Consider the following 17321-nt stretch of genomic DNA (forward strand, 5'->3'; position numbering starts at 1 on the left):
CAACAGTATTGGCTGAGTCGGGGCTCTCATTTTCATTAGGGATAACGACTTTTTGTGGAAGAAGAGCTCGATTCTTTGCCTCACTTCTAAATTGAACCCGGTGGCCCAGTACAGAAGGACTTGGATAAGTTGAGCCTGCGCCGTGAGCTACAAGGATCTCGAATAGGCAGGCTCGATGAACTCCGCGGCGGTGAATCTAACACTGAGCCCTAGTTCGAAGTCGTCACCTAAACTGGCGCAAATCGGGTCTTTACCAAAGTCACCTATGCTCCTGTCTATGTACCCGCTCAATCACCTGAATACGCATTGCAGCACTCAATGCGAATACTGGCATCGAGTTCCAATTGATCAACTCCAATTAGCCAGAAGATGACCCCGAACAGGCGCGGCCTTGATGACTAAATTGATCGAATGACTTGGCACCTGTAAATAGGAGCATGGCAGTGAAGTGACAGGGATTATCTATAGTCTTAATCTGTCAGTCGGAGCCCCCAGCTACCCATTCTGCTAGCAGATGAGCCGGTCATTGAGCTGTAACGAAGGTATCAAAACTCGCATCGCATTCGTTGTCACTGACGGCCCATCGGGCCCATCTGCGCCTACCGTCCACATTATATCGAGTAGGGGTCCGTCAATCCTAGCTATTTACCGACAAAGAAAGGCCACCAGTCCCTACGGCTGTCGGTCGCTACTCCAGCACTACACAGTACGCGGCAGCCATCGGAAGTCCTCTTCGATTCTATCCAGCCCCAACAGTCGATTCGCCTCCCGGGTACTACCGCGGCCGTCCGCCGTCCTCCACCTCTACCGTCCCCACTCACGTGAGAACCTTGAAAGGTCCAGCCCCAAAATCCGTCGCCATGGCTTAGGATCCCGAGTACCTGGATGACAAGCCCCTTGTATCCGAAACCGAGTGCTCGAAAAAGACGTCCGCGTTCGAGCGCCACTTGACCAGTTTGCTGGAAGTCCAAGGACAACCTCCAACCAGAGACCCGGACCATCGAATCAACTTTTCTAGGACGAATACGAGCAAATACAAGAGCAACTCATACTTCCGCGAGGCAAAACTCCCCCAGACGCGCGGCGCCATCCTGCTACGTGCTCAATCATGCCTACGATGCCAGAGAAGCTGGAGAAGTGGCAATAGTGCGTCGTTATCAATGACGAGGATCTGCCACAGTCAGCCAGCAGAATCATCTATCAATCAGCCAATGTCATCGCATGCCTATTGGCGGAACGCCGCCCCCCTCAACACGGACCCAGGATTAACGTGAAGCCGACAACGAGGAGCTGATACGCCGACAGGCTCTTCTACTTGCCGAGCAGGGGACGAAGCTGAATACAGAGCCGCGCGCATCGCCAAGCACACCAGATATACCCGAGAGATGGTACCGCATCGCGTCCATTACTGTGGCACAGAAGCGCTAAGTCTGAACCGTTGAATTGCTGTTGGGGAGTTGAGGTGTCAAGCCTTGGACCAGGAACTCAAGAAAATGTGGTGGAGCGCCTTTGTGGCTGTTACGACTTGACTTCCTGGATTCAATCCAGCCGTATAGCATGATTATTGTGTCCGCTATCGGTGACATGGTAGGCGATCAGTAGGTTGCTGCATGTGATGCATACTTCTGTCTGGACGAATTTCCATCGACCGAGACAAGTCGTCTAGACTGCAACTACACCTACTGCCACACGTTGGAACGGAATGAAAGAGCGAAAATGCCTCGAGCACTGGCATGTTCAATCTTTACGTATGTTAACAACTTATCGCCTCGACGGGGTCAATCCTCTCCAATCTCAAACAGTCTGGTGCGTTTGCTTAACTTACCCCGGGCTGTATATGGCCGATGACAGAACTGAGACATCCGCAACTCCACTCGGCGGACATTAAAAGTTGCATGAAGAGAATTCTACATGACCTATGGTCCCAAGAGCTCTGAATCGGGCCAAGGCCGCCAAGGATCGGCACACAAGCAATCTCAGCACAGAAGGTATTACATGCAAGCTTTCAGTGAATTGGCCTGGGTTGCGATCTCGCGCTTGTAGTGATGAGCCCCGTGTGACAGTTTCATAAGACATCAAGGTCACCAGATGCAAGGATCGCGATCGCCGACAAGTCGAATGTGCGAAGTCAATTCAGTCTCCATTTTGTGCCCTCAAATACCCAGTGATGAGGTGACAAACAGAGCTGCCCTTATGCTGACAGCGAGCTCAACAACTATATGACAACCGCGGTGCAGATGTAAAATGTCAGAGCCCTCGGTTAGCAGAGCGTGCGCGTCTGGAGGTTAACCGCAGCTGAAGTCGTCGAAGAGGATGTGCTCATGCTTGGCAAGCTCAAAATCTAAGGCATAGGTGAGCTTCTTCGTAACGGAGGAAGAAAAGCTACGCACCTCAAGGCATAGTTGCGTTGGCACAGACAGGCAATTTTCAAATCTCCTGCCCTTCATCTTGGCTTGCGTGTTGAAGACTTCACGAGCTGGAGTTCAACATCCTGAGACGTCAGCGCTTGAAGGAAGATCCGAGAACGACTACTGGAAGCTGATCCAGTTCCATTGATGGCTAGGGTCTCCTGCTTGTCAAGAAAACATGAATTCAAACCATATGAGGTCTTCGCCATAGCCCCCGATAGTCACAGACAGGCTAGCGAGCGCCCCGGGCCATGGCGAGGAATAAGACCGCACGAGCAAATTGAGACCAATGCAAGTGGCACGCATCGTGGCCATAGCGCTATCTTCCTCTGCTCCTTTCTAAGCAAATCAGGAGAATCTCAAATATCGAACGCCGGTCATTAGATTGGATGTCCTAGAGACAGACTGAGAACCCAGATCGAATGGCAACATGCTAGTTCAGCATAAAACATTTCGCGAAGTGACTCATCCCTGGATCCTTATCTCCGGATATGAGCACAAGTCATGTTACCTATTTGTCCAACTATGATCCTCGCCTGAGATGATCCCCAGCTATAGGGGCAAGCTGTGTGAGAAGCAACAGTCCGTTCTCGTTCTCAGAAAATAGCCTTTTTTTGGTTGATCACCGGCGATCCAACCACATGTTTGGTTCCATGTACTATGCTACGACACTCCCAGAAAGAGAGTGGATCATTGTCAATGGGAAGCAAAGAGCTCAAGTTCCGACAGGTACCTCAAACTGTGCGATAGTTCAAATACTGCTTCGCAGGAGGGGTTCTATGCACAAAGGTAGCAGGTTCCGATCGAGCTCGGATCAGACTTGAAGGGCATGAGTTTGATCACCACAGAGAGGGCACATCTCGCCCTACCTCCTGATAAGTGGTTCTGGTGGGGACTTTGATCAAAGCATATGTGGAAGCACTACTTTGCGCGCATGCTTTTTTCTCCGGGCCGGAGATTTAAACCATTAGACGTGGAAAGCCGGACAGAAAACGCGACACTGTATCTTGTGGAGCGGATCTCGCGTGGCTGTTCCGCTCAGCCAATGTGAGACTCTAATCGTTCGACCTTATGGTCGATTAAGACAGTGGATTTGACATCCGAAAAGACCAACTGTTCACTGTTCTTGAAAGAAAAGTGGTTTCACAGAAAGCAAAGAACGTTGTGCTGTTCAGTCCAATGGCCGCGGCCAAGCATACATTCCCTCCTTTTGTCCTGCTTTTAGCAATGCTCTCCTCCGCTCACCGCTGCATTGATTCCAGCACCGATACTATCTGGCACACAGTCCGGCTGACTGAGAGGTTTAACAACAATTTCGGCAATCTCCTAAACCTCTACGATGAGAATGGCAACGAGTATGACTTAGTTATTCACGAACTTGACATGTCGCCTCTTTGGCGCCATTTCCCTATTGTTAGTATCCTCCCATTTGCAGATTTGTCTGAACTAATCTCTAAGCTAGTTCAATGCTGACCTCGATGCCCTTACAATGGCCCTCTATGTGATTTTGTCACAGTCGCATCAGGTCCTCACCGCATAACATCCTCCACTGTTACTCGTCGCCGTGCCTTTCGCACGTGTATCCGCCTCCCTGGCTGGTTTGGCGAGGCCTGTGCACAGTCTCTTCTTCAGGGGTAACCTTGGGGCTGTCGTCTGTAACCCACTCGCTTGAACGTCGTTGCAACCCGGCTGATAATGAAGGTTCATCTTCCAACGACGAGTTGATTTATTCGAAGCCATCTGGTTTCTCCTTCCTCGAGAATAACGACTAGCAGAGTGAACAAGGGAGGAATTGACCTTTCTTCCATTGAATATATTACCGAGCGCCGATCCACCCTATGTTATCCACACCTCAAGTTACTCGCCTCGAAGCTCGGCCTCCGCACCGGAACGGACAACCATGCTCAATTGCAGTCCTAAAGTCTCTTACCTCGCGGGCCACAACCATGAGATAGACAACATCAAGGCCTTGGAGGACAGATACCTGTGGTTCAGGTGGGGAAAGCGGCCCCGCGCGAACCTAGGAGACTGTCACGAACGCTTACATCATTCAATGGGGCTGTGCACCTGAGCAATGCACCTCTGATTATTCCAGTACTGAAACCTCGTCAATTGGTGAGAGTACCAAGCCTGGGTTCACAAGCCACACGCGAGCTTTCTTGGAATCTCACCCCCACCATCGCCGCCGCCGCGCCAGCCCTCCTGCCCCCCCGCGCCGCTACCTACGTGCGGGGCAATCGGGTTTTGCAACTGACGATGACAAATGTCGTCGCGGCCCCCATGCGCCCTGGACCTCCCCCGCCTCCCGCGGGCACCCACAGGGCAATTTGGGACTAGCCGGCTCCCCACGAGCGGGCCAACGATGAGGAGTGGGGGGGTGCCTCCCTCTTTGTTTAGTTGCCTCCCGCGGCCTGGTTTTCAGGTCGTTCGGAGGCGACACCCGCCGTGGTGCCCGGCCTCCCACCCTGGACAGGTTCGCAGCCCCTGTCGGGTCGCGAGCGGGCCTGGACCCGCGAGCCCATTGTGCGGTCTGTGCCGTACATTGGGTGGTCGGACCCCAGGCAGCTGGCTGTCCGGGCCCAACTACGCGAGGGCATCCTCGTGACTCGAGCTGGCCGGCAGCCGCCGCCAAATACATCCAGTGGAGAGTGTTTCACTAAACGAAGACACCGTCACGTCTAGCCGAAAGCTGAACTCAAGCAGGGCCTGACCGCAGATGATCAAACACTGCGGCGCAGACACAAGAAGCTCCACTATCCTATCACACGGAGAGCGTTGCACACAGTGTCACTACCAAGATGTCGTCTACGGCGCGGCTCGCAAGGGCATGCCAATATTTCCTTGTGTCTCTACGCGAACTTGTCAAATGTTGTAATGGGTCGGAAGCCAATCGGTGCCTGCACATGCTGCTATAAACCTCTTGGGATATGATGTGTCTACCATTTCTCTCCAACTACACACGGAGCTTGACATTTGCTGACAGGGATCCGGATTGTATATCCTCAATCCACATGCCAAGAAAGTAGGAGTCGCTAATCTCCTTGCGGTGTTCAGATCCTGACTCGGCATGGCTGCACCTTCTGCCAAGCTGGCTATGGCTATCGCACACAAAGACTGGCCCAGGGAGCCCAGAGACAGTTCTTGCGGCAAGATAAATGTCCCACACCCTGTAACAACAAGCGGGGAGACCATAGGTTGTGGTTCTGCAATTACAGGGCACTGGTACTACCAGGAGGCGAAATCCCTGCGGGGAAAGGAGATTATTTATGGGAGCGGGGAGAGTGCTGCGCAGAGACTCAGGGAGGCAATGGGCCCAGGCCATAATATGTCGTGGAATCAAGAACCTTCGCCATCTTGGAATGCCTTGAGTCCACGCTACAAGTATGCGTACAGCTCGATGGAAACGATTGAGAAGAGAAAAGGAGAGAACGGGTGCTCATCCATCCCCGGTGTCAACGAATCGAGCAAAATCGGGAGAAGATCAGGAAGCTTTGTGAGGACAAGGAAGAAGGGCACAAGGAGATTGACCTGGACACTACTGTCTCAGACCACGACTTAAGCTATGTGTGGCTTTGTGCCATCAAACCACGACTTAAGCTATGTGTGGCTTTGTGCCATCTCCATGTATCAAGAGTGGCCGGGTCGAATTCTCGAACGGAAAGCGAGATCTCCAATATCCTCGGTCATTGCTGCGCGATGCATGAACTCGTCCTACCACTAATATGACAGACTGGAGTTGGAAAGATCCGACATCGCCTAGCTCCATTTCCTGGCGGATTTCAATGCGGTGTATGTTAGAAGCGGCATATTCGCAATCTTGAAGCAAACCTTGTGGGAAGGAAACGCCAAAAGCGAAAACGCGTACAATACCTATGAAACAATACTCGAATACAGGCGCGTGAAAGAGGCTGAAGCCATCCAGAAGCCATCGATTAGGCTACAGCAACATGCTGAGGTAGGGGCGTTGTCATTGTCCCTTGCCCCAGAGAGGGGGCAGACGGGGGTTGAGATGGAGAAAGACTACATCGAGAGATTTCAGCCGAGAGATACAGACGAGCTCCAGAAGCCGGGCCTAAGAAATTGCCCACGCAAAGGCGGAGAGAGCAGAAATCAGCAATGAATCTCTACCGATACGACTGGAGAACGGCTTCGTTACTAGCTGACAGGGTCTTCTTTCTAATTGCTTGTACCGCAGCAAGTGGTCCACTTCCGCTCGCCCGAGCCCGAGCCCGAATATTGGAACGAAACTGGGCAAACGCGCTGTTACAATCTTGGCAATAATAATGACATGTGATGATGAGGAGACTCGTGCCAGCATCAACCAAATGACTCAGATCCGCAAAAAGGACATTTATGAGAAGATATCTGAGAAGAGCAGGCAAACACCAACGGCGAAACGAAATAGATCTCTCGAATCCAACCCTGAAACACCGCTCAAGAAAGCAAAATCGCTGGAGCGGATTAATGAGGAAGGCGACAGGACTAGTGATGAAGGTTCAACGATGTCCCCAGCAAGAATGTCGATGAGGGTGCTATTGAGACACCAGAGCCAAGACTCTCAACTCACAAGCACAAAGCCTGGCCTAATTCCCAGGCATGACGCATACAGTTCAAGATCAAGTATGGAGTCAGCTAAAAAATAGTAGAGGGGCGCTCATCTGGCGGACATACAAATTAGGGCAAGCTGCTCGGGGCCGATGAGCGCAATATGTCACCACCGTCCGAATCTCGCCGCAAGACCATTCGAAGTTGGAAGCAGTAGCGATTCAGCGTACATCAATGAAGACAAATCATCGGACGGTAATACCAAATCCAACTCTCCTGAGATCCGATTATCGGGCCAAGCGGCGCAAAATCAGACCATCCGAACTTGAATGGATTCCCGGTTATGTCGTTTCTGAACACTTATGACTCAGCATATATCAATAAAGTCGACTACTATCGAATTTGTTGGCAGGAACAATCAGCCTCTTGTATGAACAACTGAAGTTGGCGATGTTGGTAGTCAATACAGTACTCGTGTTCCTGCGAACCAGGTCCGGCGAAGACGGATCCAGCGAAGCCCGTCCTGCTGAGCCCTTTCAGTTGTCTTTCGGCTCTTTGTCCTGCTTTGCCCCTGAGAAGGTTGGAGCTAGGCCTTTACAATTCCTTACCTTGGCTCTAGAAGTATGTGCGGGAAAAGACCAGATCCCTTAGCTCACTGCTGTCGGTCATCATGGAACCACGCCATCACTCCCCATGGACGCTTCACTGACAAACTTCCCTCCTTCCAGATGAAGTTCTTAGCTGGACGGAATAGAAAGTGCGGTCTGTCAAATGGACGGTAATCTATCGACAGATAACAGTCTAATCATGGTAAGGGCAGCTTTTAATCTGCCCATGCAGTACCGTGGACAGGAATGCTATGGCATACAACTAGCCGAACTGGCGGCAACGGATTTGGTCGTCAAAAAGTTGGCGATTACATGGCATAGCCACTACAGTCACGTGGTCTAGTGCGCGGCCGTTCTTTGTGAATTACGGGGGCGCCGTGGCTAGTCCTTGCAGGCTGGTGGACCTCGCAAGCCAATATACGAGAATGAGCGTGTCTGTGCAGAACCTCGGAGACCAGCGGATCAAATGACAGAAAAAGAAGAACCTTGTGTTCATTGGTTCTCGATGCTCGGTCGGACTTAATTTCTTCTAACTAGGGTTCCCTTTCTCCAACATGGCTAGCCAGCCACTTATTTACAGCTATCTTGTCCGGTATGCATAATGGCCTTGATGCGTTGCCAAAGCGCCCCAGTCACAGACGAAAGAGCGCAGAATTTTTCGTGACAGATATCCTCAACAAGCACTCGAACAGAATAGACGTAACGCACTTTGTTACTACATGGACCACCGTTCCATGCAATGCGTTGATCTTTTTCTTCCTTGGGTGTTGGTCTGGGGTTTGGATTGGAGTCAGGTCTGCATGACCCTTCCGAGGCCTACGATCTACGTTCGTGGAATGATCTGGGCTGTGCTTTGCGGGACGTTCCTTGCCTTGTCCACTGGCTTTATTATGCCTAACCCATTTTGCAGTGAAGACACACGAGGCAAAGAAGGCCAGACTGTGCTGCTATAAGACCTTGATGTTTTGCTTCTTTGCAGCTTTGTTGTGGATATTTCGAAGTCAAGAGTGGCAAGTCTCTCGAGGGTAAGCCGCCGCAGCAAGGAAAAAGCGCAAGCATCGATAATCGGCCAGGTAACTCTGAGTTCTCCCAACATCGAGCATTGGAGATCAACCACTCCAAGCGGATCCCGTATCACAGGCAGTGCGGTCCAAGAACACTTTGATAACTCTTAAGGTTATTGTTCTGGGTGTCCGATGCAACCGCAAACTCGGCTGCACACTTCGCGCAACCAGCGGGGCGTGCTCGCGCGTCTGGTGCGACTCCAGGAAGTGGTCTTACCACTCATACCTGCTCGCATATGTACAGCGATCTCAGAACCCGCCTCGTCGCTTCGGCGGCGGGGGAGACCTAATGTTCGCGCTGCCGCATGCACAAGCGCGGAGCCAGTATGTGCACGCCCGTAAGTTTTACGCATCCCCGTTTTTCTTGACAGGGCTGACTTGGCTGCTTGCCGCAGTCACTGGTAGGCGAGTCGCTCGAGGACGTGATCGTGATCGTCGCTTTAGGGCAGACCGTAGCCGCGGGCGAGGTAGACGAAGCGGAGTGTCTATCTCACGTCTACATCTAACTTACCGCGATGAGTACGTTGAGTACTGACCGCAGGCTGGAAATGCGCTTCGGGCGCGCCCTGCGGGGCCCAACGCCGTTGTTGTCTCCATTCGCGCTCACTGAACGGATTATCGACCCCGACTTAGGTGGAGAGATCAGGGAATACCCGAGAAAAAAAAGACAGAAGACCTCGAGGGATTCGGAAGCACAATTGAGGTGCCATCTTCGAACACTTGGTGTGACACAAACTCAATCCTATGGCAGCGAGAATCCAGGACTTCGCTGCCCGTGTTGGCCCCTTACCACTTGCGCCCTGATTCGGGCCACTTCCCTCAGAGACATCAACCGAGAGCACGGACAAAAGCCAACCTAGCATGAGCATCCTGGGCAGTACCCCTAGCACGTTCAAGGCTACCCTCGAGCCACCCCAGAATACCGCTGATGTTTCCAAGACTGGCACCAAGCCCGATCCCCCCAAGGATGATGAGTCTGCCAGCTTGTCCGGCAACGGCGCCGCCAATAGGCACTTGGACGACACGCTCGACTGGTTGATCAGATATACATCCAGGCGGAGAAAGAAGGAATTGTCGATTCTTCCAACAATGGCGACTCGATATGCAGAAGAAAAAGGAACCTGGGACAAAGCATCGCGTCAAGAGAAAGGCATTTCGGAAGAAGTGCTTCAACGAAGCCGCCCAGCATACTACCACAAACTATCAGGCCACGAAACAAGACTTCCGGCCGATATTCAAATCGGTCCTGTTATTCATTACGACAAGTCTGAAAAGACCGAAGACGTTTTCCTCGACCGTCTCAGCTTGAAGCCCAAGTTGTTGGACACAGAAGACGAATGGAAATCTCAGATCATGAGTCCCCTTTGGTACACCAAAGAAGACGATACAGTATTTGTATATGACAAAGCGGACCTCAGCTTACAGACTTCAAATCCCTCCAACCAGATCAGAATCTAAATCTGAACTGCAACATCACCCTCGCAGAAACCATGATGAACCGTACCCCGCCCCAACTGCCAAATAAGTGCACAAATGGTCCAAGAAGTCAGCAAAGACTACTATACCCAAGAAAGCCAAGCCCGCCACACCAACAAAATCGTCAGCAGCAACTAAACCAACAAAGCCCTCCAAATCGTCTGAAGTGCCGCTCACGGCTAAACAAAAAAGGTGGGATTGGTATTACTATTTCTCTGACGCCTTTTTCTCCTTCTGTATTGCCGACCTTGGCTGGTTTCCGCATTTCCAACTTTCCGTGTTTCGGATCCTCTGAGCGCGCATATTCTTCACAGGGTTCGAATTCGCAATTCTTGTGTGGGAAGCCGTTACCAGTTAGTCCGCTAAGGGAACGTCACTTAATGCCTATATGAAGATAGCCATCAGTGAGGTTCCAGCATCATTGAGACCGATGATATCGGATGAGAAATTATTAGCAGCCGGATATACGCCGTTGCCGTTCACACTCGGCAACCCAGTAGTGAACGGCCTCCAGTGCACCTTTAGACATGGCATTCAACGCTGCTTCTCAGAGGGTTGCATCAAGGCCTCGATTCCGGGGGCGGGATTCGTGCGTCTTCCCACAATATGATGCATGTGGCTTACCAAGGGCTCGAGGAGAGGACGGCCGAATGAAATCAGGTAATCGAAAGCGCCCATCGTCAAATTACAAGCAGGGCGTCGATGAATGCTCGTTGCGCATCCATCCCTGAAAAAGAGGCAGAAAACGGTCTCCAGAAGTCTTATAGGTACCCGCGATGAAGGCCAGATGTTAATGGCCTCCTATTTCGGCCTCGCGAGGCAAACCACAAGATGCGAGCTCGGCGTGGCGGATGTCGATTGTTGAGTCCGAGTTTGCAGGGTGTCTGCTACACATCGTTCGTCAACCCGACACCGGCCAGTGTCGTGCTGGAGAGCTTGCCCTGGCATCGAGAGGGAAACCGCATGTTTCGGAATGAGACGTCTTTGGTTTTCGGTTGGGCGAATCCGCCAATCTCGTGGTCGTCTTTTATACGACATAGCGTCACTATACCCACGCGTGAAGTCGAATACGTCACGTGCAGAGAACCAGACTGATGATTCATGTGCTGGAAAATATGTGCCTTGGAAATGTCGAATTTCCATATTTCAACGGTGGTCGGTGTCGAGCACGGCAGACCATCTGCACCCCATCAGCCGGTAGAAGCAATCAGATTTTGTCTGCTTCAATACCTATTTTGTTTTTTCCGTTGTTCTCTGTTTTATCTTGCTTTTTCTTTGAACATTGTTTTGGCTTTCGTTCTTTGATGTCGTGGCAGGTGCGGAGAGCAAATGACTTTCGCAAGCAGAGCAATCTGGTCGTCTGCTCTGCTGATAATATGGCTTGAGCATGTGTTTAGGGACATGTTCGCAAGATTTGAACCACACTGTATGCAACATCCGATATGGTGTAGTGGCTAACATCGCCGTCTCTCACACGGCAGCCGGGGGTTCGATTCCCCCTATCGGAGCACATTCTCTTTTGCTGTATCGGTTCATGTTTTGCCTCTTCCCCCTCGGGCTTTGTCCTGGCTCATAGCGTCTTTTCAGACAGGCTCTTTTCATACAACATCCGATATGGTGTAGTGGCTAACATCGCCGTCTCTCAATTTGCCTGGTGCACGGCAGCCGGGGGTTCGATTCCCCCTATCGGAGTGTCTATCGAAGCCTTCGGGCTTGAGTTTTTGAGCGTTTGCTTTATTGCTGCTCTTTTGTTGTGCGTGGGGATTGAATATTTGCCACGGTCTACGGGCTGGGTGCTGGGCGCTATGCTGCATGATTGTCTTGTCCAGTTGTAGTTCCCTTTCTGGGGGTTGAAATATATGCTCGATTCTAGCATCCATGTCGGAGGTGCAAGGGTGCCGGGTGATTGGGAGCCTACAGTGGAAATAATGAAGGAGGAGGGAGCAGGGGAAGCTATTGGTGTAGCGCGGTGATGATACTGACTTGTCTTAAATGTCAAGAGGTAGGTGACAATTTGACTAGGACGGTTCGGGACAAGCGGGTAGCAGCAGCAGGATGATGTTGAAGAGTATATTGTGCTATGATGGCTGGCAAACACGTTGATCTGGATTCAATTTGTGCAATACTTCCCAGGCGTGGGACATACAGATATGACATGCACTTCTTCACTATTTATTCGTAGATTGTTTGCAATTTGACGTGCTTAGTATCAATTGTTTGAGTCTCGTTGTTTCTACGCGGAGGGACCAACCGGTAGTAGCCGTATATATATCTTATCCCATGCCGGCTTCGGGATATCCAAGGTCTGCCTTTGTAGTCCTCTCTCGGCCTCCGATGGGATAAAAGGCAAAGTTGACTTGGGAGACAAGGAAAAGGGAAGCTGCAATGCTTGCAGATATCAGCTAAAAGTAGGTAAATATTGTATGTCTGTTATCCAGGCTTCTGCCCGCCGCACGTTGCACCCTAGCTCGGTTGGCTCCCGAGCGAAAAATACAGACAAAAATATCAAAGGAGATACGCTCCGATAGGGGGAATCGAACCCCCGGCTGCCGTGTGAGAGACGGCGATGTTAGCCACTACACCATATCGGATGTTGTTGCAGGACGGTCAATTCTAATAACACAGGTACTAAAAGTTAGGCATGACGCAGGAGGCTATCTCATAACCCTAAGCCCGGTCACGGGTTGCTCCCGTTCTTTCCGGAATGGGCAAAGCTGTCTGTTTGGTAAACAGATATCCTGTGGATTGCAACGCTATAACCATATAGACTGGTAGCCCAGAGCTCCCTCCCCACCGGCTCATTATCTCCTATGGTGGCTGACATAAACCAAACGGACAGAACATCCTAAAGCAAAAACAAAACCCGCATAAGACTGATCTGGGTACCACCTTGCGAATTCAATACGGATAGTGGTCCCGGTCTGACGAGTAGCTCGGATCTCTTGGCAGCCCTACACGGGGGCCCCACCCAGCCGTTTCGGGATGCAGTTTGCGAGTGCCAGCAGTGTGCGCTTCCGATATCTCGGCTCTGGTTTCCTTTGAATCCCTGGCTAGGTCGCGAGTTGGGCACTGACCAGATAGACAGAAATGGAAACTTTTATCACCGGTTTCGAATGGCAAGGTGCGTGGGGTTGACTCGGTGAACTCGTACGTCTACTCATGTGGCAGAGGCTTTAGGGAGCCTGGAATAAATATTTATCGCGCTACACATTCCACTTCAATTACAGCGCGTTGAGTGTAGATTTGGCAAGCTAAGGATCCATTCCCAGTGCATCTGTCGACGAGAGAAGCTCTTAATTTTGCTTGAGTAACATCATGAACTTTTTATTAGAACCATAAACATAACTACCTGCATTAAAGGATACCGGGCACATCATAAGTCATCCCCATACAAACGACTAGAGCAGAAAATCAACCCAGTCTACCATCCGAAAGCCTCCTCGAAGTACTCCACCTGGCGGAATCCTCCCTTCATCACCCCATAAACCGCCATCCGGCACTCATCCGCCATCACTGCGGGACCACACGTCAACACCGCCAAGCGAGACACACTGGCTCGGGCCTCCTCCGCGACCGACTGCACCGTAGCCGTAATGTCCGGGCGCCCGTAGCGCACCTCCAGACCGAGATCCTCCACCTTCATGGGTCGGGACTCCTGACTGGAGGAATCCTGCACGAACTGGCCGGCCTCCTTGGCCTCTGCACCCACCGCACCGATCTGAGGGACTTCAGCGCTGGACTTCTCGCCGGCGACAATAGTCGTCATCGCACCCATGCTGCTCTTGTCCGTGCAATATAGCGTAGTGTGGATATCCGCGCACTCCAGCGCTGTGATTAGATCCGCGCAGCAGACTTCATCGAACATCTGTCTCTGACGGCCGGACCAGACGAGGTGGATCCTTGTGGTGCGGGTCTTGCCTCCGGCTGCGAGACGAGAAACGTGGTCGAGAATGTAGGGAACTGCCGCGGCTATACCGGTGCCTCCGACAATCAGAAGAAGGGTATCGAACGTGTGCAGCGGGACTTGGTGGCCGTAGGGGCCTTCTAAGAGCAACCGAGGCGCGATGGTCAAGTCCTTACCCCCGGACTTCTGGCACTGGTCGCGGAGACGCCGGGTCCAGCCGTCGTAAGGACGGATGTAGAAGATGAGTTTCGCCTCAGTACCAGATGTGTTGTAGCAGCCCAGAGTGAAGGGGTGGTTCTCCCAGCCGCGTAGTGTCAAGGGCTGGTAGAGGTAGTAGTGCTGACCAGGGGCGAGGGTGAGGCTGTGGGCGGCGGGGGTCATTTCGATGCGGATCAGATCGCTGGCCGGGCTGTAGGACACAGTGGAGGAAGTGGTGTTGATGAAGCCTTTGCCGAAGCGGACGTTCCAGTTGCAGTAGATCACACGGAGGTAGCGCACAGTGCGGTCAAAGCCCCAGATGGCGACCATCGGCCAAAGGTAGCCGTTGTAGACGGTGCCGTCAAAGCTGGTGTGGCTGGTCGCTCTTAGTCACGAGGTCATGCTGTTATCCGGGAAGACTTACCGGAATAGAGTGTATATGGTTAGGATTGCTAGGACAACGTGGATGATCAAGAAGGTCTCGTAAAACCTCTGACGAAGCCATGTGCCGGATTGGAAGAGCATAACAGACATCACCACTGTAGCCTGGGATATGTTAGCGGCGTTCTAGAAGACTTGTGCTTACAATGATTACATACCACAATACCCATGTAGAAGTAATTCTGCTTTAGTGCACTGTGATATCTACCGTCTGATACGCCAGCCTGTTAGCATGATATTAATGAGCATTGAGGAGTACCAACCGTAGACCTGAAAAACCACAGTGTAGTTGATTGAATGAACAATAGCCAGAAGAGTGCAAGCCCAAGCCACATGACGGTGGAAGATGTTGAAAGACTGGACATTGAAGTCTGTTGCCCAAAGGAAGATGTTGTTTCGTCCACCGAAAAGCCAAAGAAATGGAAGACAGGCATAAGACAGAATTCCCGTACGATCAGAAGAGTATTGCCAGTTCTGTTGGTAGAGACTCGGCGTCCTATTTGCTCGTCAGACCCAATTCTGCTAATCTGTGATAGTAACGTACTGGATATTCCCGCGGAAACTCTGGTAGTCAACACACGACAGAATGATACACACGGCCCACCAGCCAAAGATGATCAGAAGATCTAGCCGTTTCGGGATGGTGTGAAACCAGAAGAGCTGCTGGTGATTGGACAGGCTCGGGGCAAAGCTGGCAGGAATGACAAAGTGAGTCCCGACGAAGTGAGTAACAGCAGCCACTGGCGCGCAAGAGTTACGGCCAGCCGCATAGAAGCCACTCTTCTCAGAATCGCCGCGTCCGGGGCCATTGAGGTGGGCTCGGAAGGATTTCCAGGCCTTGACGATCATGCCAAGAGCCAGTATTCCACCCCAATAGCCCATAAGACCCCAGCCATAACGTTTGTCTTTGCTCAGTGCGTAATCGTGGGTGACCTATCATTTCCCAGTCAATGAAAAATCCAGGGATTCTTCAAGAAACACATACATAAGATTTATAAGCTCGCTTGTAGTACGAGTGGCTAAGCAGGACTGGACTCTCAATAGTGCCGGTTGTCGTCGTACTATTGGTTTCAGGGTCGATGGTTGGCAAAGATGCGATGTAAGAATCGGTGGCATTGGCAACGATATCAGTCAGATCAATCAAAGTAGCACTGTTCTGCTCACAGAGGCTTTGCCAGTAAGGAATGGTGGCTTCCAATTGCTTCTTGTTACACCACGCCTTCGCACTGGCATACAAGGACATGGCACCTACTGTGCTCGTGCAGCCTCCAGTAGAAGAGCTACCGTGATGACCACGTCGAGCCATCCTCTTTGCGAATGCCCGTTTTGAGGAGGAGCCATGTGGTGTTGTGACGACGGTACCTGAAGAGGAGGAGGAGGAGGAGGAGGAGGAGTAGGAGGAACCATGCGAGGTTGAACCGCTTGCTGAACTGTTGGAACTAGAAGAGCCCTCAGAAGTCGACGTATCGGTTGAGCTTGAGCTGGTTGTAGTAGCACCTGCATACGTGTACGAGCCAAGAGACTCGTATATGGCATAGAAGCAGTAGTCTGCAAGCTCAGGGGCAGACATAGTAAACCCTCCTGCCAGGACGGGGACACCCGTCCAGGCTAAGATCAGGAGAAGTGTACTCGTTACTCTCATTTTGCCGGCTGATGGACAAGATACTCCCGAGATCAGCGTAGTCCGGGTGTCAAGTCAATCTTTATATCGCACAGAACCCTCATATTGGACCTACCCACTTCCTCGCAATGAGGGTCCTATTCGAGCACGCTCATTACACAGGCGTGGCGGAACCCACCGGAGAGAATCGAGCTAATCTCCAGCGAACCAGTTATCAATCTCCACTTGATCATTGCACGATGCCTCCTTGGCTCGGAGCATCTAGACTGATGCATTTAGTTCAGCATATAGATTCGCAGTCATCGGACTTGTGGACTCCAGTGCGATATGTGTAGCGCCGTTGAAGGCATCTTTTGGGACATATAGCCGACGAAAGAGAACCACAAGTCAATAGTCAATAGTGGCGGCCTCTTTCCCGCCAACTTCGTATTTAGCCCGGTTGTTGCATGCAGAAATTTCATTTTCTGACAACATCTCCCTGACGGGGCGAAAAGCATAGAAAGTTCTGTCTTGTCCAAGACGAAAAACCCCGAAGACCCACAAGTGCCACACTGTGGAAGCAAGGTCTGATTGATAATTCGGAGCGTGGAACGATTGATCAATCTGATAAGATCCACTTAGCATGCGATCAAGCACCGTATAACTGGCTAGAAAGACCCTTGGGCCGACGTATACAAGGTCTTGGCAGTGGTGACCCAATCTAACCCCGAGTTTCTTGGCGGCCCACTTCCGTCGGTTGCTTGATTTTTTTTCGGGCCCCATCCTCGCAAGCTACGTCCCTTTCGGGAGATGTGCACGCATTTTCAGGCAACGACCTCAAGTATTCATCAGACGACTGATGAAGTGGCTCGGGTGTTCTTGGCATCGCTTGCATCGTGAGTCATGGTTTGCACGGAGGCTTTCTTTGGATGCCGGTTTTCGGCAAATGTCCCCTACTAGGAAGGTCAGTTAAGTGAGCATCAAGGAATGCACGGCGGAGAAATAGATTCCTGCAGACAGTAGTGAATGCGAGATTAAGATACACCTTCACTATGCTACTCCCAGCGTTGAAGCGAA

General features: G+C 51.5%; 5 protein-coding genes and 3 non-coding genes across 8 annotated transcripts; 5 read left to right on the plus strand and 3 right to left on the minus strand.

Annotated features, from left to right (window-relative positions):
• Positions 1-3587: 3587 nt before the first annotated feature.
• On the plus strand, positions 3588-3948 carry BO66DRAFT_435850 (uncharacterized protein; the record flags this gene model as incomplete). Its single annotated transcript, XM_025650882.1, has 2 exons — positions 3588-3821; positions 3871-3948. The coding sequence occupies 2 exons, from the start codon at positions 3588-3590 to the stop codon at positions 3946-3948; spliced, it is 312 nt and encodes a 103-aa protein (XP_025506778.1).
• Positions 3949-8757: 4809 nt separating this feature from the next.
• Positions 8758-9131, plus strand: BO66DRAFT_435851 (uncharacterized protein; the record flags this gene model as incomplete). The annotated part of the gene is made up of 3 exons (XM_025650883.1): positions 8758-8817; positions 8870-8963; positions 9031-9131. 3 exons carry the CDS (start codon positions 8758-8760, stop codon positions 9129-9131), a joined length of 255 nt encoding a protein of 84 aa, XP_025506779.1.
• Positions 9132-9486: 355 nt separating this feature from the next.
• BO66DRAFT_435852 (uncharacterized protein) lies at positions 9487-10083 on the plus strand (the record flags this gene model as incomplete). Its single annotated transcript, XM_025650884.1, has 1 exon — positions 9487-10083. The coding sequence occupies one exon, from the start codon at positions 9487-9489 to the stop codon at positions 10081-10083; it is 597 nt and encodes a 198-aa protein (XP_025506780.1).
• Positions 10084-11532: 1449 nt separating this feature from the next.
• BO66DRAFT_251268 (uncharacterized protein) lies at positions 11533-12014 on the minus strand. The gene has a single exon (XM_025642960.1). The coding sequence runs from the start codon at positions 11979-11981 to the stop codon at positions 11700-11702; it is 282 nt and encodes a 93-aa protein (XP_025506781.1). The 5' UTR covers positions 11982-12014; the 3' UTR covers positions 11533-11699.
• Positions 11538-11609, plus strand: BO66DRAFT_t82. Its single transcript has one exon. It is a non-coding gene; the product is annotated as a tRNA-Glu (tRNA).
• On the plus strand, positions 11710-11793 carry BO66DRAFT_t83. The gene has a single exon. It is a non-coding gene; the product is annotated as a tRNA-Glu (tRNA).
• A 606-nt stretch (positions 12015-12620) lies between the features above and the next one.
• BO66DRAFT_t86 lies at positions 12621-12692 on the minus strand. Its single transcript has one exon. It is a non-coding gene; the product is annotated as a tRNA-Glu (tRNA).
• An 830-nt stretch (positions 12693-13522) lies between these two features.
• BO66DRAFT_435853 (ferric reductase family protein) lies at positions 13523-16286 on the minus strand (the record flags this gene model as incomplete). The annotated part of the gene is made up of 6 exons (XM_025650885.1): positions 13523-14579; positions 14628-14749; positions 14803-14855; positions 14908-15140; positions 15189-15577; positions 15630-16286. The coding sequence occupies 6 exons, from the start codon at positions 16284-16286 to the stop codon at positions 13523-13525; spliced, it is 2511 nt and encodes an 836-aa protein (XP_025506782.1).
• Positions 16287-17321: the final 1035 nt, after the last annotated feature.

The sequence above is a fragment of the Aspergillus aculeatinus genome, assembly GCF_003184765.1.
Source record: "Aspergillus aculeatinus CBS 121060 unplaced genomic scaffold BO66scaffold_9, whole genome shotgun sequence".
NCBI classification, from domain to species: Eukaryota; Fungi; Ascomycota; class Eurotiomycetes; order Eurotiales; family Aspergillaceae; genus Aspergillus; species Aspergillus aculeatinus.